Source organism: Propithecus coquereli, unplaced genomic scaffold (genome assembly GCF_000956105.1).
Source record: "Propithecus coquereli isolate 6110/MARCELLA unplaced genomic scaffold, Pcoq_1.0 Scaffold409, whole genome shotgun sequence".
NCBI classification, from domain to species: domain Eukaryota; kingdom Metazoa; phylum Chordata; class Mammalia; order Primates; family Indriidae; genus Propithecus; species Propithecus coquereli.
Window position 1 is genome coordinate 1,114,681 of NW_012149830.1, and position 20,434 is coordinate 1,135,114.

At 41.5% G+C, this 20,434-nt stretch overlaps 1 protein-coding gene across 1 annotated transcript in view; it reads right to left on the reverse strand.

The window, feature by feature from the left end:
* The window catches only part of SMG6 (SMG6 nonsense mediated mRNA decay factor), a 228,875-nt gene extending 217,905 nt beyond the window's left edge, over nt 1–10,970 (reverse strand). The window contains exons 1-4 of the mRNA XM_012653041.1: nt 10,834–10,970; nt 7,007–8,765; nt 6,274–6,466; nt 5,650–5,760 (exon numbers count right to left, since the gene is read on the reverse strand). Of these exons, the coding sequence (XP_012508495.1) occupies nt 5,650–5,760; nt 6,274–6,466; nt 7,007–8,765; nt 10,834–10,921 (2,151 nt within the window). The 5' untranslated portion in view covers nt 10,922–10,970. The remainder of the gene's footprint in view (nt 1–5,649; nt 5,761–6,273; nt 6,467–7,006; nt 8,766–10,833) is intronic.
* Between the last annotated feature and the right edge of the window lie 9,464 nt (nt 10,971–20,434).

Sequence of the window (20,434 nt, forward strand, 5' to 3'; positions counted from 1 at the left end):
AAAAAAAAAAAAAAATTTAAAACTTAGGTTCTGCAAAAGACACTCCTGGAGAATGAGAAGACAAGCCACAGATTGGAAGAAAATATGTGCAAAGGACTTGATAACAGACTTGTATCCAAAATATACAAAGAACTCTTAAAACTGAACAAGAAAAAAAAAACAATTTAAAAATGGGCAAAAGATCTAAATAAACACCTTACTGAGTAAGACATACAGATGGCAAATAAGCATAAAAAAAGATGCTCAAAATATGTCATAAGAGAATTGCAAATTAAAACAATGAGATATCACTACGCACCTAACAGAATGGCAAAAATCCAAAACATTGGCTACACCAAACGCTGGCAAGGATGTGGAACAACAGGAACTTTCATCCATTGTTGGCAGGACTACAAAATGGTACAGCTACTTTGGAAGATAGTTTGGTAGTTTCTTACAAAGCTAAACATACTTTTACCATGATCTAGCTATTGCTCTCCTTGGTATTTACCCAAATAAGTTGAAAACTTATTTCCATACAAAAACCTGTACATGGATGTTTAAAGCAGATTTATTCATAACTGCCAAAACCTGGAAGCACTCAAGATGTCTTTTTAATAGGTGAGTGGATAAACAAACTGTGGTACATCCATACAATGAAATATTATTCAGCAATAAAAAGAAATGAGCTATCAAGCCACAAAAATAACCTTAAATGTATATAACTAAGTGAAAGAAGCCTATTTGAAGAGGCTTCATACTACATGATTCTAACTATATGACATTCTGGAAAAGGCAAAAACTTAAGGAGACGGTAAAAAGATCAGTGGTTTCCAGGAGTTTAGGAAAGGGAGGAGGGGAAGAATAGGTGGAGCAGAGGCTATTTTTAGGGCAGTGAAACTATTCTGTATGATACTGTAATGGTAGATACATGTCATTATATATTTGTCAAAACCCATAGAATGTATAACACTAAGAGTGAACCCTAATGTAAACTACGGACTTCAGTTAATAATAATTTATCAATAAATATTGGCTCTTCAGCTGTAACAAATGTACCCTAATGCATGATGTTAATAATAGAGGAAACAAGGGGAAGGGGAAAGAGTTGATGGGGTATATGAAAACTCTCACTTTCTGTTCACTTTTTCTAGAAATATAAAACTGTCTCCCAAAATAAAGTTTACTAATGAGAAAAAAAGGATGTCCCCAAATGGAAGAAACCCAAAATCCCACAGTGAGATACCACTTAACACCCACCAGATTGGTCATAATCAAAAAAGTGGAAAATAACAAATGTTGGTGAGAATGTGGAGAAACTGCAATCCCTCATAACATTGCTGGTAGGAATGTAAAATAGTATAGCTGCTATGGAAAACAGTTTGGCAATTCCCCAAAGAGTGAAACACAGAGTTACCACCTGACCCAGCAATTCTACTCCTAGGTATAGACCCAAAAGAATTGAAAACAGGTACTTAAACAAATATTTGTACTTTACAATAGCATAATTCACAATAGTCAAAAGGTGGAAACAACCTAAACATCCATCAATGATGAATGAATAAACAAAATGTAGTAGGTGTGTCTATACAATAGATTACTCAGCCTTAAAAATAAATAAAGGAGGCCGGGCGCGGTGGCTCACGTCTGTAATCCTAGCACTCTGGGAGGCTGAGGCGGTGGGTCGCTCAAGGTCAGGAGTTCAAGACCAGCCTGAGCAAGAACGAGACCCTGTCTCTACTAAAAATAGAAAGAAATTATCTGGACAACTAAAAGTATATCTATAGAAAAAATTAGCCGGGCATGGTGGCGTGTGCCTGTAGTTCCAGCTACTCGGGAGGCTGAGGCAGGAGGATTGCTTGAGCCCAGGAGTTTGAGGTTGCTGTGAGCTAGGCTGAAGCCACAGCACTCTAGCCCAGGCAACAGAGTGAGACTCTGTCTCAAAACTAACTAACTAACTAACTAAATAAATAAATAAAGGATTGATATATGCTACAAAATGGATGAACTTCAAAAACTGTATGCTGGCCGGGCGCGGTGGCTCACGCCTGGAATCCTAGCACTCTGGGAGGCCGAGGCGGGCGGATTGTTTGAGCTCAGGAGTTCGAAACCAGCCTGAGCAAGAGCGAGACCCCATCTCTACTAAAAATACAAAGAAATTAATCGGACAACTAAAAATATACAGAAAAAATTGGCCGGGCATGGTGGCACATGCCTGTAGTCCCAGCTACTCGGGAGGCTGAGGCAGGAGGATCGCTTGAGCCCAGGAGTTTAAGGTTGCTGTGAGCTAGGCTGACGCCACAGCACTCTAGCCCGGGCAACAGAGCCAGACTCTGTCTCAAAAAAAAAAAAAAAAAATAGAGAAAAATATAGTGACAGAAGGGAGGGGACTGATTCTTATTTCAAGTCCCAGGCAAATGAAAGAAAACATTTTGAAACTAGGAGTCAGGAGACCTGAGTCTCTATGGAATAGCGTGCAATCTCAAAGAAGTCTTTGGGGTATTCTGGGACTCAGTTTCTTCATCTGTATGTAAAAACACCTACTCTATAGGGTAACTGGAGGGAATAAATGTAAAGATACTTTACAAATTATAAAGTGATATACAAATATTAAGACAACTGTTTACTCTGTTCTTTTCTTGCCATCATCATAGTCTTTCCTCAAACTATTAATATCACTGAATTATGTTGCTGCATTACATTCCCTTTGCCTAAAACAATAAATTACCCTTTATCAAACATCTACAATGTGCCAAAGACTGTGTAGTACTATAAATATGTTTTCTCACTGATAGACTTGGCATGTGTTCTTCAGTGAGAAAACAGAGTAGGCCCTTAACATCCCAAGACATGTGCCCAGACAAAAAAATCTCCCTAAGAAACACTACTTCACAACATATCATGCCACTCCACCCCACACAAAAGAAATTAACATATCACCGAATAAAGAACAAAGCTTCACTGAGTAGGAGACACTGACCCTTTAGGAAGGCTCACTCACAAGCTAAATAGCTACTGCATGTCATCCTCCTAGCACATAACTCAAATTTGTGCCTCAGCAAAGTTACATATTACTACATGTCATACACCCTCAGAGTCCTGACTACCCCATGTATTCTTTCTATGAATGAACACCAAGAACCCTGAGTACTTGACTGATAGAGTACAAATAAAACTGGTTATGCCTCCATACTATAGCCACTTTGCCATCTCAATGAGTGGGAAAATAGGAAAATATATATATATATATACATTTTTGAGACAGGGTCTTATTCTGTCCCCTGGGCTAGAGTGCAGTGGTGTCATCATAGCTCACTACAACCTCAAACTCTTGGGCTCAAGTGATCCTCCTGCCTCAGCCTCCCGAGTAGCTGGGACTACAGCCAAGCCACTATGCCTGGCTAATTTCTATATTTTTTTAGAGATGGGGGTCTCGCTGTGTTGTCCAGGCTGGTCTTGAACTCCTGGCCTCAAGTGATCCTCCCACCTCAAACTCCCAAAGTGCTGGGATTACAGGCATTAGCCACCACACCCGGCTCAAAACAAATTCTTTCAAAGGCTCTCCATCATTCTTGGCATGAAGTCCTAGATGATCTAGCCTCTGCTCACCTCTTCTGCACCACTTTTCTGCTCACTCTCTGTGCCTCAGTCAAACCAGATTCTACTCAGCTTATAACACACCACACTCTTTCCTACTTCGGGACCTTCAGGTATACTGTTCCCTACTCCTAAAATGTTCCTCTTCTTGTATCTTCACATACACCTTCACCTGGCTAATGTCGCAGGTTTTCAGCCTCAGCTTAACTGGGATTTTCTCAGTCTTCCATGATGCTCTATACCACGTTAGCCCTTTACAGTATATACCCGGAATATCCTTTGCAAAAGTCACTGCAACTGCAATTACTCATTCAACATGTACACTCACCCCCAATCAAACTCTAAACTCCAAGAAGCAGGACCATGGCAGCTTTTTTGTTCAGCACTCAACTGCCTCTGCCTAGAATGGCACCTAGCACGTAACAGGGGCTTAATAATACTTATTGATTAGAAAGACAGCTTTGTACATAGGAAATCACCAGAAGGAGCAAAAAGGCAAGAAGAAGCCTCTGTTCCATAAATCACATTCCTTTCTCTAATGAATCTCTAACCTCTTCCAAAATATGCTCACCTTTCCCACCTTAAAACAAAAGCAAAAACTTCTCTTGACCCTATCCCTCCTTGCCTTCACAGCCAAGATTCTTATAAGAATGGTCTATATTACTTTCATTATCTCTACTGCCTTACCTCTCTTCACTACAATGTGGCTTCCATCCTCTCCAACGAAATTAACTTTTTTTTTTTTTTTTGAGACATAGTCTAGCTCTGTCGTGTGGCTGGAGTTATCATAGCTCAATGCAACCCTCAACTCCTGGGCTCAAGCTATCCTCCTGCCTCACCTTCCCGAGTAACTGGGACTACAGGTGCATCCCACCACCCCCAGCTAATTTTTCTATTTTTTGTAGAAATGAGGGTCTCACTCTTTCTCAAGCTGGTCTCGAACTTTTGACTTCAAGCGATCCTCCCAATTTGGCCTCCAAGAGTGCTTGGATTAAAGGTGTGAGCCACCATGCCTAGCCTAAACTAACTCTTAATAAGGTCACCCAATCCAATGGACACTTTTTATAACCTTAACATTTGCCAACTCTATAGTATATGACAATTTTACCCACCTCCACCTTGAAATTTGATCCTCTCTCTCTAGCCAGCCTTCCCAGCATCCCAACACCTACTTCCACTACTATTAATACCGACATAATGATGATTCCCGAACCTATTATCACCAGCCCAGCTTTTTCCTGAGCTCCAGGCAGATCAGAATATTCATTTGTTCATTTTCAAGTTCCTGCTACACACCTCGACCTAAGCATATCCAAACCTGAACTAACCTCTTGCTCTGTAGCCATTCCCCTAGGCCCCAAACTGGGAGATGATCCAGACTCTTCATGCCTCCAATTTCATCCACACCAAGTCAGCCAGCAATTCAATTCTATTTTCTTTATACTTTTCCAATCTTCACTTTTTCACCTCCACTGCCTCTATCTTAGTTCAGACCTACAACCTGGACTCCCCTACCTCCATTCTTGCCCAACTCCCATCCAAACCTACCAATTTGCCGGAGTGATTGGTTCTAAGAACAAATCTATCTTAACCATTTGTTGAAAATCAATTAGTGGCTCCCCAATGCTTTCAGAATGAAGTCCAAACTCTTCAGCACAGCATGCAAGAAATTATGATACAGTCCCTTCCACATTACAAACACTACCATACTGAACTTCTTGTACTTTCCCAACAACTCCTGGTTCTCTCTTGCTGTCTCAACTGCCCCTCCCACCTTCAAACTCCTACTCATGTTTCAAGACTCAGCCTGACAGTCTCTGAGAAGCCTTCCTTGACCCCACCAAGCTAAGTCAGATCCACTTTCCTCTATTCCCCTCAACATTCTGTATATACCATCACCATAGTACTTATGACATTACAATTATTGGTTTAATCTGTCTATTCCCCCATGGAACTGTATCTTTCATTCTTTTACCCTCAACACCCAGCACAGTGTCTAGTACATAACTAACACTAGATAAATGCTCACTAAATGGACGAATAAATTTAAGATAAAGAAAGAAGCTGGCTTACTGTCTTGCGTAATGGCTTGCTGCGAATGGCAAGACCGTCCATGTAGTCCTCCAGTTTGAACTTGTAAGTAACCTGCAGTTTCTGAAGCAAACTATCAAAAAAGTCACTACCCTACAAAGAGAAAAAAGAGAAGAAATGGCTGAATCAACCTATTCTGATCCAATCTACCCACCAAAACCTGGGGCAAACGACTCTTTCACAGTTCTGATAATGCTCAGACATCTGTATAAAGGGAGTCACATACAGTATTTAGTGCCCACCAACTTGAGCACAAGACAAATTCATAAAATAAGCCTCCACAGTTTTAAAGATATGAACACACCCATACATACACACACACAGTCACACTCTTTCTCTCTCTCTTGTTCTCTCACTCTCATTCTCGCTCTCTCTCCTAGGCCAAAACATTCACAAAGCTTTCAAGCTCAAATCTAATTCCAATTGTCAGTAAGTCATGGTCCCAAGGAAGTAACAGGAGTAGGATAGGGTAGGCCTAGAACCCAAGAAAAGGGCACAGTTTTTTGTCAATATTCTGTTCTAAAACAGTATTTCAGGCAGTAAAGAGCCATCACAACTACAGGATGCTGAAGCCTTTATCCTGAGGACAAAAAGATGACAGTTTACCTCATCCAAAAGCTCCAAAAGTCTGTTCCGAATCTGTTCTGGGTTCTCAACATTCGGATCCTTGAGAAGCTGCCTGAACTTCTCAATCACCTGATAGAAAGCATTCTTCCACAGGATCTGATCCACGTTCTGATTATCAGAGAACTCAATATCTAATAGAATACAGCGCTCATATAGCTGCAGCAGTTCAGCTCTGGAATAAAATACATGCAACTTCTAGCTCCAAATACACCACAGGAAAGGCTAGACCCGCTTCCTTCAAATTAACCACCTCCCTTGGCAAGAAATCAAAAATGTGACCAGGTATGCTATTCACTCTAGTTTCCATTCTGCACAGCAGAATGTCATTCTAAAGACAGTTATGCCTAGAAAAACAGTTTTTCCCCACATGTCTTCACCTAAATTTAACAGCTGAAATAAGATCTTCACTGCAAGTTATATTGTTGTTCATTTCTTGGTATTCGAGAAAATCTTTCCTTTTCCATTTCAAGATTCCATGCTCCCTTAAAGATAATTTTTTTCTTAAAGAAAAACCAGGAAGCATAATCATTTCTAACACTAGAAACAAAACTTCTGTTCTTTTTCCAACTATCCCTCCCTTATAAAAATCAATGTGAAAGGGAAATAACACCCAGTGGCTCATCTAAAAAGTTTCTACCTACCTTAGCCATAGGAGTCTATACACCTCCAGCTTATCCCCGTTCCCCTTTAGCCAGAATAGAACACACTGTACCTGAGCTGAGCCATCTTCTCCAGGCCTTCAGGACTAATGCGGTCCCTAGAGAGCAGGTTGCTGAGCTGCAGTTCCTGGTTGTCAGCCACCCGGAGAAGCCTATGTAGCTCCTGTTGCTGCATGTTCCTCATGTGCTGCTCTATCTCCTCAGGACTCATGGTGCTGGCAGGGAGAGGGCTACAAACATACTGTCCTGATGGAGTTGGATAGCCTGGGTAGTAAGGTCCTGGGTACACACCATTCGTAGGACCCACTGGGTACTGTAGAGGGCTATAACCTGTATAGGGATACTGGGAGGCAGGGCCTGGTGTCCGGGGGTAATAATAAGGGTTGTCAGAGTTTTGAAACTTATAGTAAGATGCTTGGGCCTGGCGTGAGTCACCCCAAGATGTAGGGCTGACTTCATCATCAGTGTCTAAGAAATGTAATTGGGGCACCTGGCTCTTTAGAGCAGGTTTCTGATCAGGATTGTTTGGGTCCCACAATCGGCGTGTGGTACCTCCACGGCCCCAACTCCGAGATCCTTTACTACTAGATGCAAATAAAAGCCGAGGTCCCAAAGGTGTAGACTCTGGAGAACCTGCTGAATTAACAGATAGGGTGGTATGGGCAGGCAGAATCAGAATGCCACGACCCCGACCCCGAAGTTCTTGTTTCAGGTTTTTGGACTCCTGTTTCTCAGATACTTTGCCCCCACTGCTCGAGCCTTTGTCAGGCTTTATCTTATCAATATCCTCCCTGGCTGACCTCACCATGGGAGAATCTTTGTTCATGGTTTCTGCATCAAAAGTGACATGAAGAGTGCCTCGATTTTCTTTACCATTGCTTTTCTGCTCACCATCCCCACGGCCAGACCAGTTTCTTTCTAAATGTTTCTTTCTTTCTGAGCTCCTCCTGGGTCCTAATCCATTTGGCTCATCAACTTTGTCCTCATCTAAGGAGTCAGTTGAGGACATAGATACTTGCTTCTTCAGTCGTGGCCTCTCCTTGGTCCTATCCTGTCGCCGGCGGCGACATCCATTATCAGCCAGGCCAGCTCCCTCAGCACTGTTGTTGCTACCAGCTGAGCTGGTACTGCAAGTGCGGTAACGGTTCCTTCGTTTGTCTGAGCGGGAGTAGCGCTTTGCAGAACCAGGCTTCCCCTGGGCTGGATCATCATTTGCTTTCTTCATCCCCTCCTCTTTTTCAATCCTCTTTCCTTTTTCTCCCTTTGCAGCTCTTACTCTGTCACCATTTGGACTCCTTTCTGTCTCTGCTCTGTCTGGTTTATTCACGACTTCCTTTTTCACAACATGTCCCCTACATTCATCTTCCTCTACTCTCAGTTGTTCTACCTGGTTAAGGATTTCTTCTTCATCCACCCGGCTAGCCGATTCTTTGGTAACAGTCTGCAAACGCCGTCCAGGCTGATAGATCTGCAGGTCAGGTTTCTTTGTTCTCTTGATAATTCTTAGACTTCGATTCTCTTGTCCAGCAGTCCTAGGAAAGGACTCCTGTCCCTGATTATTTTCTGGGTCTACAGGACCATTTGGCTGTTGGTTGTCCAGTTCCTTGCAGCCATCTTTAATAAGCTGTGTACTATTTCCAACAGCAGAAGAATCTCTGTCATTGACAATTTCATCCTTACATTCCTCACTCCCAGAGGGCTCCTTGATTTTAGGTTTGTTCCTTAGTCGAGAAAGGCCAGGTTTATAGATTTCCAGATCTGGACGCCTGTTGTCTTTGCGCTGCCTGGGCTCCTTTAATTCCTTCATATTTTCTGTTGTGTTGGGGAGAAAAAGGTAGAATAAAAGGGTAAAGGGAGAACTGTCATTCTGGTTCAGTAACAGAAAACTCAAGCAAGAATTACACATCCAACTACTAATCTTGCTGAATCAGAAAGGATATTTCTGCAGAAGTAGAAATTCTGGATTTATAATATTTGTTCAGCAATCGGCAAGGCTAACAACTTAATTGTACTGGAGCTACCTACACTTGAGTAGGGAAATGGGGAAAAGCCCATCTCTATTTGTGTTAAGTCAAATTCAGAAATCTAAGACCCCAACTACCTTATCATTGCCAGAACAAAAGATCTCTAATATTTTCAGCATTAGACTGTTCTCTGTCAATAGAACCCCGAATCCATTTCAGTGTTTTCTTCTGCCTCTAACGTTTTTCCAGAGTGAATAAGTCCTTTTAACATAACGGAAAAAAAATTAAAAAGGAGAAAAAGTGGGGTATGCATAGCCTTCAACATCTCGGGATAAAAATGTGCAACTCCAGTCTTTGAACTTGACCAGGACAATCCTCTTCTTTAGAATACCAATTACCCAATCACAGACCTCCTGTTGAAGCAAACAGGAAGCAGTTCTTTTCACATTCTTCAACTCCACTCATCCTCATAAACTCTTTAACAGCATCCGGCAGAGTCATTCCAAGGAAGTACTGCTCAGACTACCATCATTAGAATACTAAGACTAACTGCTACTATGATGATAGACTATGAGAAGAAAGAAGTTCCATAAGGGAGCTTTCCCTGGATGCTGATGGAAGGCTTGTGACATGTTCTCAAAATACGAAGGACTAAGGTACTCAAAAATAAGAGTGCAGGACTTTAGAAACCACTCTCTAGGCTCTATGAACTTACTGAATGACAGACAAGCAAGTAACTTATCACCTTTATCTATTAATGGGGAGACTACCACAAGTGACCACTAAACATTTCAGTGGCAAAGTGACATGAATTAGAATAGTATCGAGTACTCCAAATGGAATGCTATATAAAATTCTACTGTTTTATAAACATGAATGCAAAACAAATCCATAACAAGAATCGTATGTTTCAGCATTTATGCCCACTTTTTGCAGATGTAACAAAATAGAAAAAAAATAATGCTTCAATATTTTCAGAAGTTTAAAACACTGCTTCATCAAGAAAGAACAAAGATAAAGCAGTTTAACCCCAGAACACCCTCAGCAGTCTCCGTAACTTAGGTGTGTTTGAGGGGAGGGAGGATAGTTGTAAAATAGCTACTGCTACTTTCCAGAGCAGCGGAAGAAAACAGCCTGAATAATCCAATTCAGTTGACCAAGGAAAATCAATTTGAAAGACTTTGGCTGCGAGCCTGGAGAAGACACCTAGCATAGCTACCATTCTACACACCACCACTGCCTAATAAAGGGGAGATGAGACATTAGACTCTTTCTCAGAGTTTTCCTGAGGTGGCTGGAGACTTAAAATTAACTTGCAAATTGAGCATTCTGCCTGATAAAAACTGCTCCCACACAAGCCAAGGCCAAACCAGAGCAGAGTCAGCTCTCTGAGGTCCTGGATCCCTCCAGTGGTGCAGCTTTCAGAAGCCTGCTTTGGGGGAAAAGTTCAGCAAGGATGTCCCAGGCTGTCAAACCTGTCTCCTCAATTTCCAATTCCTTCTCTCCAACGCTAAAGAGATGACGGGAGCAGGCCTATGGATGATTCTTTTGGGAACGACACACCCCGGGACATCCACCAGACCCACTCCTCCCCGCGTCTCCTGACGCCTCAAGAACCACCGGCTGGTCTGAGAGGGCTGAGGCAAAGGGGAACAGTCACCTTCGCGGTGAGACAGAGGGTGGAGGCAGGAACTCGGGTCGGGCTTCCCCCGAGGGGGCCAGGACTGGCTGAGCGCGACCCCACACAGACCCTGGGGATGGTGAAGAGGACGAGGGTACGCCCGCGGCCCCCGCCCCCACTGTCGGGGGAAGGGGCGGGGGCTCCGGAGCGCGGCGGACAGAGCTGGGAGGAGGCAGAGGAGGAGAGGGAGGCGGGGCGGGCAGGCCCGGCCCAGGAGCTGGGCGGCGCGACTCACCTCTGCTCCCGGCCTGCGGAGCCAGAGTGGCCAGGATCCCTCGCAGCTCCGACGCGGAGATCCGCACACGCTCCAACCCCTCCGCCATCTTCGCGGCTGCTGCTACAGCTGCAGCTGCTCCGCCACCGCCGCGCGCAGCCAGGAAACCACGACCGACGGGCGGTGCGCGCGCTCACCCACCTCCCACCCTTTCCCCCGCCTCCTCCTTCCTTTCCTCCCCAACGACGGTGGCCGCACTGGGAGGAAAAGCGCTGAACGCACGTTCACGAGGGGCAGTGCCGGAGCGCGAGTCTGGACGGGAGAGACGGGCGTTGCGCGTGCGCAGAGGTGTAGCTGGGGAAGGTGCGCTGAGGCTGGAGTTGGAGGCGCGCAGCGGGTGAGGTGAGGTGAGGCCTGGCCGAGCGGGGCCAGGCGGGCGTTCGCGGCGGTGGTTGCTGTTGCTGTGGCGGTGGCCACCGATGATACTGGTGCTGGTCTGGGACTCGGGTTGACGGAGACTGCGGCCTCCCCCAGTCATCTTTAGGCCAGGATCTCCCGCCACAGGCCCGGATTAGTGCCCCAGACTTTTACTTAGGGACCTTAGAGATCTTTTAAGAGCAGTTAACATTACCCCCGTTTGTAAGATGAGGAAACTGAATCCCAGAGAACTGAAGTAAATTGCCCAGGGTGACAGAGTTGATAAATACCAGAGTATCAAGTCTTTTTCATTATGGCAAACTGCATCACCAAGCCTCCTGATTTTAAAAAATATTAATATGTACATTATAGTTGGCTCTTCCTGAGGGAATGAGTTGTGTGGAAATAAATCAGGAGGTATATAAGTCGATTTGGGAATTTCTGTGTCACTATAGATTCTTGAAAAAATTACTTCCCTGGGTCTCAGGTTGACTTTTTTTTTCTTTCCATCTTTAAAATGTAACTAGACGAGAAGAATGATACATTAACCTTTTTTGTCCATGAACAGCTGTTAAGAACTGTGCTGTGGTGCAACTCCCTCCCCCAAGGCTGCCTGCCTCCACCTGTTGCTCCCTCCCAGTCCCGCACTGTCCTTTGGACCTCTAAACCGTAAGAGAATAGTTACCAATTATCCCTTAGTCGGAGCCTAAAAGATGTCAACAATCTCTGACGTAACTTGTTCAATTCTTATGTGGCAGCCACTTTGTCACCAGAAGGGTAAAGCATAAGGAGAAAATCAATAGATATGTGAAAAGATTCAAGAATTCAAAAGAAGGGGAGTGATTTGAGTGATCAGAGCAAATGGTAACCTTTGCCATCAGATCTGGGAGAAATATGAAGAAGTGTTAAGGCCGGGCGCGGTGGCTCACGCCTGTAATCCTAGCACTCTGGGAGGCCGAGGCGGGAGGATCACTTGAGCTCAGGAGTTCAAGACCAGCCTGAGCAAGAGCGAGACCCCGTCTCTACTATAAATAGAAAGAAATTAGCCAAACAACTAAAAATAGAAAAAATTAGCCGGGCACAGTGGCGCATGCCGGTAGTCCCAGCTACCCGGGAGGCTGAGGCAGGAGGATCGCTTGAGCCCAGGAATTTGAGGTTGCTGTGAGCTAGGCTGACGCCTTGAGCCCAGGAGTTCGAGGTTGCTGTGAGCTAGGCTGACGCCACGGCACTCTAGCCCAGGCAAGAGAGTGAGATTCTGTCTCAAAAAAAAAAAAAGTGTTAAAAACGAATTCGTTTTCACGCTGAAATTTGAGAAGCCGTTGCATCAGTTTTTTTTAAAGATGGAAATATAATCTGAAACAAAAAAACTTTCTTAGGAGAACTGGGATTGCCAATTTAATGCAACAGTGTCAGTGAAATGCAGATTAGATATACCAAAAGTTACCACCAGCTCAAGAAAATTAACTGAACTCAGAGGAAAAAGATAATGGATAAAAACTGAGAGATAAGGATGGGACACATGGAGAATGGGTTCAATAAACTAATAATTAAATACAAGTTCCAGAAGGTGATAACAAAGCTGACTGAGAAGAAGCATGAACCAAATAATAGAGGAAACTTTACTAAATTATTATAAAAAATTTGAATTCTCAGATGTAAAGGATTCGTGAAATATGCTTTAAAAAAAAATGAAAAGACAACCATATTTAGGCCTGTATCACAATGAAAGCATCAGAGTTTAAAGAACTAGAATATCCTTATGTATTAACATGGAACAGTCTTCAAGATGTATTATTTGCCAGGTGTGGTGGCACACACCTGTAGTCCCAGCTACTCTGGAGGCTGAGGCGGGAGGATTGCTTAAGCCCAGGAATTCAAGGCCTCAGTGAGCTATGATCATGCCACTGCACTCCAGCCTGGGTGACAGAACAAGACCCTGTCTCAAAAAAAAAAAACAGTATTTTTAAATTTTTTCTTTAAAAAGCCAATTATGGAACAATGTATATAGTATGGTTCTACCTGTGTACAGCAAAATTATTTATTGTATATGTAAATTTCTATATAAATACATATAAAAATATGTGGAAGAATACATACCAAACTTTTAAAAGTGGTTACCTTTGTAGAAAAGAGGAGATTTGATAGTTGAGATTGAAGGCTCTATATACTTCTGTAATGTTTTAAATTCTTAAAATAGAGATTTGGTCACATATTATGTGGGTAATCCAAGAGACAATAAAGCAAATTTGGATTATGAGAGAGGGAGGAATTCAGTTTCTAAACATAAAAATTATACAGGTCACATTAGCTGAGCACAAAGTAATAAAACTAGAACTGAATAACCACAAATTAAAAAATTCTAACCATTCGGATTTCTTTTTAAATGCCAATTTTAAATAACTATGGTCGAAAAAGAAAAGACTAACTAAAGGCTAGCATTTATAGCCTTAAATTCTTTTATTGCTAAAAAAAAGTGAAAATTAACTAGCTAAACATTCACAAAGGTAGAAAAATGTAACAGGAAAATAGAAGGAAGAATAAAGATAAAATAAGAAATTAATAGGAAAAAAGAACTGTACTTGATACAACTGAAGAGCTCATTCTTCAGAAATAAAATAGATACTAAAATAGACATATTTCTGGCAAAAAGTTAATTAAGAAAAAAAGGACATCCTCTTGGATATCTCATAAACAGTTCAAACTTAGCTTATCAAATCTCTTATTTTTCCCTCAAGTATTTGTTTCTTGCCAGTGTTAAATCTCTATAAATTGTACCACCATCTAATCAAAACCGAGGAGTTATTTTTGACAGCTCCATCTCCAGTATGAGGAATGTCCCATCTATTTCTATAATGAACATTTATGGAATCATCTCCCCAGCATTCTCCTTTTCCTTTTCACTTGCAAACTGCCCCTTACTCCCACTCAGAAGTACTTTCTCTTTCTCTTTTTCTCTTTCCCTTTTTTCTTCTTTCTTTCCTCTATCCTTTCTTTGCTGCTTTTTTTCCCTCAGGTGCAGAGAGTTGAGCCAGTCATTCTAGTTTGTTCACCCTATCATCAACAAGGCCTTTATCATTTTTTCTCTTTATTTCACTTTCCATTGATGTTCCTTCCCTCCTTCCTTAGGTAGTGACTCTAATGTGTTTGATATATGTCTTTCAATATATATGTATCTTTCAATAATATATAGTATTGTTTTATGTATGTGTGTTTTAAATGTACGTAATTGATAATTGTGTTATAGATCTCATTCTGCTTTTTTCATGTTTCTGTAAATATTTCTTTTTTTTTTTTTTTTTGAGACAGAGTCTCACTCTTTCGCCCGGGCTAGAGTGAGTGCCGTGGCGTCAGCCTAGCTCACAGCAACCTCACACTCCTGGGCTCAAGCGATCCTTCTGCCTCAGCCTCCCGAGTAGCTGGGACTACAGGCATGCGCCATCATGCCCAGCTAATTTTTTCTATATATTTTTAGTTGTCCCATTAATTTCTTTCTATTTTTAGTAGAGACGGGGTCTTGCTCTTGCTCAGGCTGGTTTCAAACTCCTGAGCTCAAACAATCCGCCCGCCTCGGCCTCCCAGAGTGCTAGGATTACAGGCGTGAGCCACCGCGCCCGCCCTCTGTAAATATTTCTGACTGTTGTATAGTATTGTTTTAAATGGCCTCACACCCTTGGCCACTGGTCCTGGGCCAAGATAGGCCAGAGTCCTTACCCAGAATTTTTTGAACTTAAACTGAGAAAGAAAGTTCCTCTCCAGTATGGAAGCCATAAAATGTAAAACACAGGAGCTGTCAGCAGCCACGTATCCTGCCATATGGAACCAGCTGGTCTGCAATGAAAAAGAAGCGGACGTGCAGAAAGCAGCAGAGGTGAGAAACTGAGAGTCCTGGAAGCTCTCAAATCCCTGGTTCCAGTTGTTCCTGAAGCTCCGTATTCCCGCATTTCCCATGGTTCGTTCAACTCTTCCTTGGATTCTGTGAGCCAGTAAATCTTGACACCTTCATCTTATGCCTAAACTAGTTCAAATTGGGGTTTTGTCGCTTGCAACCAAGAGACCTAATTAACCGCAACCTCTGAAATATATCTTTTTTTTAGTGGTTTTTTTTTTTTTAAATACACATAAAATTTGCCATTTTTAAGTGTATGGTTCAGTAGTGTTAAGTATATTCACATTGTTGTACGACCAGTCTCCAAAATGCTATACCCATTAAATAACTCCCCATTCCCTGGCAACCACTCTTCTACTTTCTATCTATAAATTTGACTACTCTAGGTACCTCATATAAGTAGAATCATGCAGTATTTGTCTTTTTGTGACTGGCTTATTTGACTTAGCATAATGTCCTCAACTTTCCTACATGTTATAGCATGTGTCAGAATTTCCTCCTTTTCCAAGCTGAATAATATTCTATTGCATATATATATCACATTATGTATAGTCATTCATCCATGGACACTTGGGTTGCTTGCACCTTTTGATTATTGTGAATAGTGCAGCTATCAACATGGGTGTACAAATATCTCTTTGAGACCACGCTTTCAATTCTTTTGGGTCTACATCTAGGAGTGGAATTGCTGAATCATATGATAATTCTGTGTTTAATTTTTTGAGGAACCACCATACTGTTTACCATAATACCGGCACCATTTTACATTCCCAGTAACAGGAAAAAAGGGTTCCAGTTTCTCCACATCCTTGTCAATACTTGTTATTTTCTGGGTTGGTTTGTTTTGTTTTGTTTTGTTTTTGATGTAGCCATCCTAAAGGCTGTGAGGTGGTATCGCATTGTGTTTTTGATTTGCATTTCCCTAATGATTAGTGATGTTGAGCATCTTTTCATGTGCTTGTTGGCCATTTGTTTATCTTCTTTGGAGAAATTTCTATTCAGGTCCCTTGCCCATTTTTTAATTGGGTTTGTTTTTCCAAAATGTATCTTAAATGACTATTTTTTTCTATCTCCACTTTTGCAATCTAAGCCCTTTTATCCTTCATGTGGACAACTGCAATACCTCTTAACTGGAACACCCTGATTTCACTCTTGTCCGCTTTCTTTTCATTCCCCACAATGCAGCCAGAATGATTTTCTAACTATATGGATTCTAACATGTCACTTACCTGCTCAAAATTATTCAGTGGCATTCCGTTATCCTAAGAAAAAAATCCATGAATCATAGTCCAGCATGATCTGAACCCTGCCAACTTCACTATCCTTATCTCTTATCACACTCCCCTTTGATCACTATTTTCAGATACATTACTCACCTTTTAGTTCCAAGAATATATCCAGTTCTTTCCCTTCTTAAAGCCATCACACGTTCTAGTCCCACTACCTGAAACACTTTTCCCTCTTCTCTGCCTGGCTAAAACCCATTAAACCCATGGGTCATAACTGAAATTTCACTTCTCCATAGAGGTCCCTAACCTGTTTCCCTGATCTAAATAAGGCCTCCCATTATATTACCTGTCTTACTTAGTCCGTTGACTATTGCTATAAAAGAATACCTGAGGCCAGTGACAGTGGTTTACACCTGTAATCCCAGTGCTTTGGGAGGCCAAGGCGAGAGGATCGCTTGAGGCCAGGAGTTTGAGACCAGCCTGGGCAACATAGTGAGACCCTGTCTCTACAAAAAAGTTTTGAAAATTAGTCAGGCATGGTCATGCACACCTGTAGTCCCAGCTACTCCAGAGGCTAAAACAGGAGGATCACTTGAGCCCAGGAGTTTGAGACTGCAGTGTGCTATGATTGTGCCACTGCACTCCAGCCTGGGTGACAGAGTGAGGCCCTGTCTCAAAAAAAAAAAAAAAAATACCTGCGACTGGGTAATTTATAAAGAAAAGAGGTTTATTTAGCTCATGGTTCTGTAGGCTGGGAAATTCAAGGGCATGGCCCTGGCTTCTGGCAAGGGCTTCCTTGCCGTGTCACAACTTGGTAGAGGTCATGGGGGAAGTAGATAACGTGGTTATGTGTGAAGACAGGGGCATCCTGGCTTCCTAACAACCCAACTCTTTGAGGAACTAATCCAGTCTCACCAGAGGGAGAACTCACCTCCTCCAGAACAGCACCAAGGCATTCATGAGGGATCTACCCCCATAACCCAAATACCTCCCACTAAGCTCCACCTCCCAACACCACCACATTGGGGATCAAATTTCAACATGAGTTTTGATGGGGACAAATAAACCATATCCAAAGCATAGCAGTACCCTATCATAACATACTTCCCTAGTAGCACCTATTAAAATTTGTAAATATATACTTATTTTTGCATTATTTATTACACATCTTCCACTAGGTTGTAAGCTTTACAAGGGCAGGGAAAGTCAAGTTTTCTAACGCTATATCCCCAGTCCAAACAGTATCTGATATATAGAAGGTGCTCAATGTTTGTTGAATGAATGAACAAGACACAGAGATGAAGGTTATATAGAAATATTAATATGTACTTTTTACTAATAAATTTGAAATTAAATTTTAAATGATTTTGCCAAAAATATAAATTACTGAAATTAATTTAAGAAGACATGCTAAATCCACATAAACCAATAACTTATGAAGTCATTACCAGAGGTATGCTTATAAGGTAAAGACAAATTATCTTTATTTGCAGATAGCATGATTATTTTCTTTAAAAGGTGAAGAGAATCAACTATAAAATTATTAGATCTAACAAGATAATCTAATAGTGTCCTATTACATGGTAAATATACAAAAATTATTAGCTTTCATATACGTTGTCAGTTAACCTTAAAACCTAATGACTATTAGCCAGGTATATGGTGGTGTCCATACATAGTCCCAGCTACTCCAGAGGCTGAGATGGGACTATCACGTGAGCCCAGGAGATCAAGACCAGACTGGGCAACATAGCAAGGCCCTCTCTCAAAAAAAAGAAAAGAAAAAAAAAATCTAATAAATAAAATATCTCAAAAGCAACACAAATATATTGCATATACTTTAATAGGAATAAATATAATCAGAAATATAAAAGACACAAATGGAAATTATGAAAACTTCACTGAGAAATCTAAAACAAAAAGACTGCTAAATTGAAAGATATCCATATTCATGGCAAGACTCAATATTTTTAAATGTCAATTATGCCCCAATTCATTTATATATTTTGCAGTAGAATTTCTAGCAACCTTGATAAAGGAATTCTAAAGCTCACTTGGAAGAATTGATGTATGAGAAAAGCCAACAGATTTTAAAAAAGGAGAACTTTATACATTGCATAACTGGAAAAGGAATTAGCAGTCTGATAAATGGAACAAAATACAAAGGTCCCAGGCATTAATAGAAATTTAATTTTTGATAAATTTGGAATTTCAGAGGAAAAAGATGATTCAGTCAGTAAATGGTATGTTAAAGATTCACACAAAAGGACAAGTGGCCAATATACAGAAAAAAATATTTAATTACTAGTAATTAAATTAAAACTACTAGACAGGCCAGAGGCGGTGGCTCACGCCTGTAATCCTAGCACTCTGGGAGGCCGAGGCGGGCGGATCATTTGAGCTCAGGAGTTCAAGACCAGCGTGAGCAAGAGCGAGACCCCGTCTCTACTAAAAATAGAAAGAAATTAGCTGGACAACTAAAAATATGTAGAAAAAATTAGCTAGGCATGGTGGTGCATGCTTGTAGTCCCAGCTACTTGGGAGGCTGAGGCAGAAGGATTGCTTGAGCCCAGGAGTTTGAGGTTGTTGTGAGCTAGGCTGATGCCACAGCACTCTAGTCCGGGCAACACAGTGAGACTCTGTTTCAAAAAAAAACAAAAACAAAAACTACTAGACATATTTAATTGACAGATAAAAATGATACAGCTATGGCTGAGCATGGTAATTCACGCCTGTAATCCCAGTGCTTTGGGAGGATGAGGCAGAAGGATCGTTTGAGGCTAGGAGTTCAAGACTAGCCTGGGCAATATAGTGAGACCCCATCTCTACAAAAAAGTTTTAAAAATTAGCTGGACGTGGTGGCGTGAGCCTATACTCCTAGTTACTCAGGAGCTTGAGGTGGGAGGATCGCTTGAGCCCAGGAGTTCTAAGTTACAGTGAGGTATGATCATGCCACTGCACTCCAGCCTGGGTGACAGAGGGAGATCCTATCTCAAGAAAAATAAAAAGGTACAGCAAGGATGAAGGAAAATGGGCATTCCTTAGAAACTGCTGTTGGGAGTACAAATTGATGTAATCTACAACCCTTCTGGAGATGTTTGGCAGTGAGTATCAAATGTCTTACAAGAGTGGGTGTGTTTTGTTACAAAATGCCCTTTGGTGGAATCTACCCTAAGGACATATGGAGGTGCACAAAGATCTTGCAACAAGATCGTTCATTACATTACTTATTATAGCCAACAACAACAAAAGGATATCTAAATGTTCATTAGAGTTATGTAAAATCAAAATTGAGGCTTTTTTCCTTTTTAGAAACAGGGTCTTACTATGTTGCCCAAGCTAGAGTGCAGTGACTATTCACAGGCATGATCATATCACACTACAGCCTCAAACTCCTGGGCTCAATCAATCCCAAGTAGCTCAGCCTCCCAAATAGCTGGAACTACAGGCGCACACCACTGCCCCCAACTAACTTATGGTATTTTTGTAAAAGAAATACTATTAAGCCATTTTAAAAGTTGCACACCTGGGCACAGTGGCTCACACCTGTAATCCCAGTTATTCAAGAAGCTGAGGCTGAAGGGTCACTTGAGGCCAGGAGTTTGAGACTAGCGTGGGCAACATAGCAAGATCCTGTCTCTTAAAAAAAAAAAAAAGTTGCTAAATCTACCTATTGATAAGATTCATATATATTCATAATATTGTCACACAAGAACAAGTTACCAAACCTATCAAAAAAAAAAAAGTTTTGTCTCCATATTTATGTGAGCCTGGCAAGAGAAACCACCAGAGCCTAGATAGCAGTTGTCTTTGGGTAGGAAGGTTTAGTGGTTATTTTCATGCTTTTTGCATCTCTGTATTTTCAGATTAAATTGTTTTTCTATTGAACATGGACTGGTTTTGCAATAAGGAAAAACAGAAATTTCGTGTTTAAACGCTACAATACAAACGGTGGAAAATGGAAGCTTAATACAGTTATTAAAAAATACAATGAAAACTTTGAAGAAACTGAGCCAAATGGAGTAGGAGTGAACAAAATGTTTGCTTTTAACCGTTATGTAATGGATGTATATTGAAACACAGAAGGAAA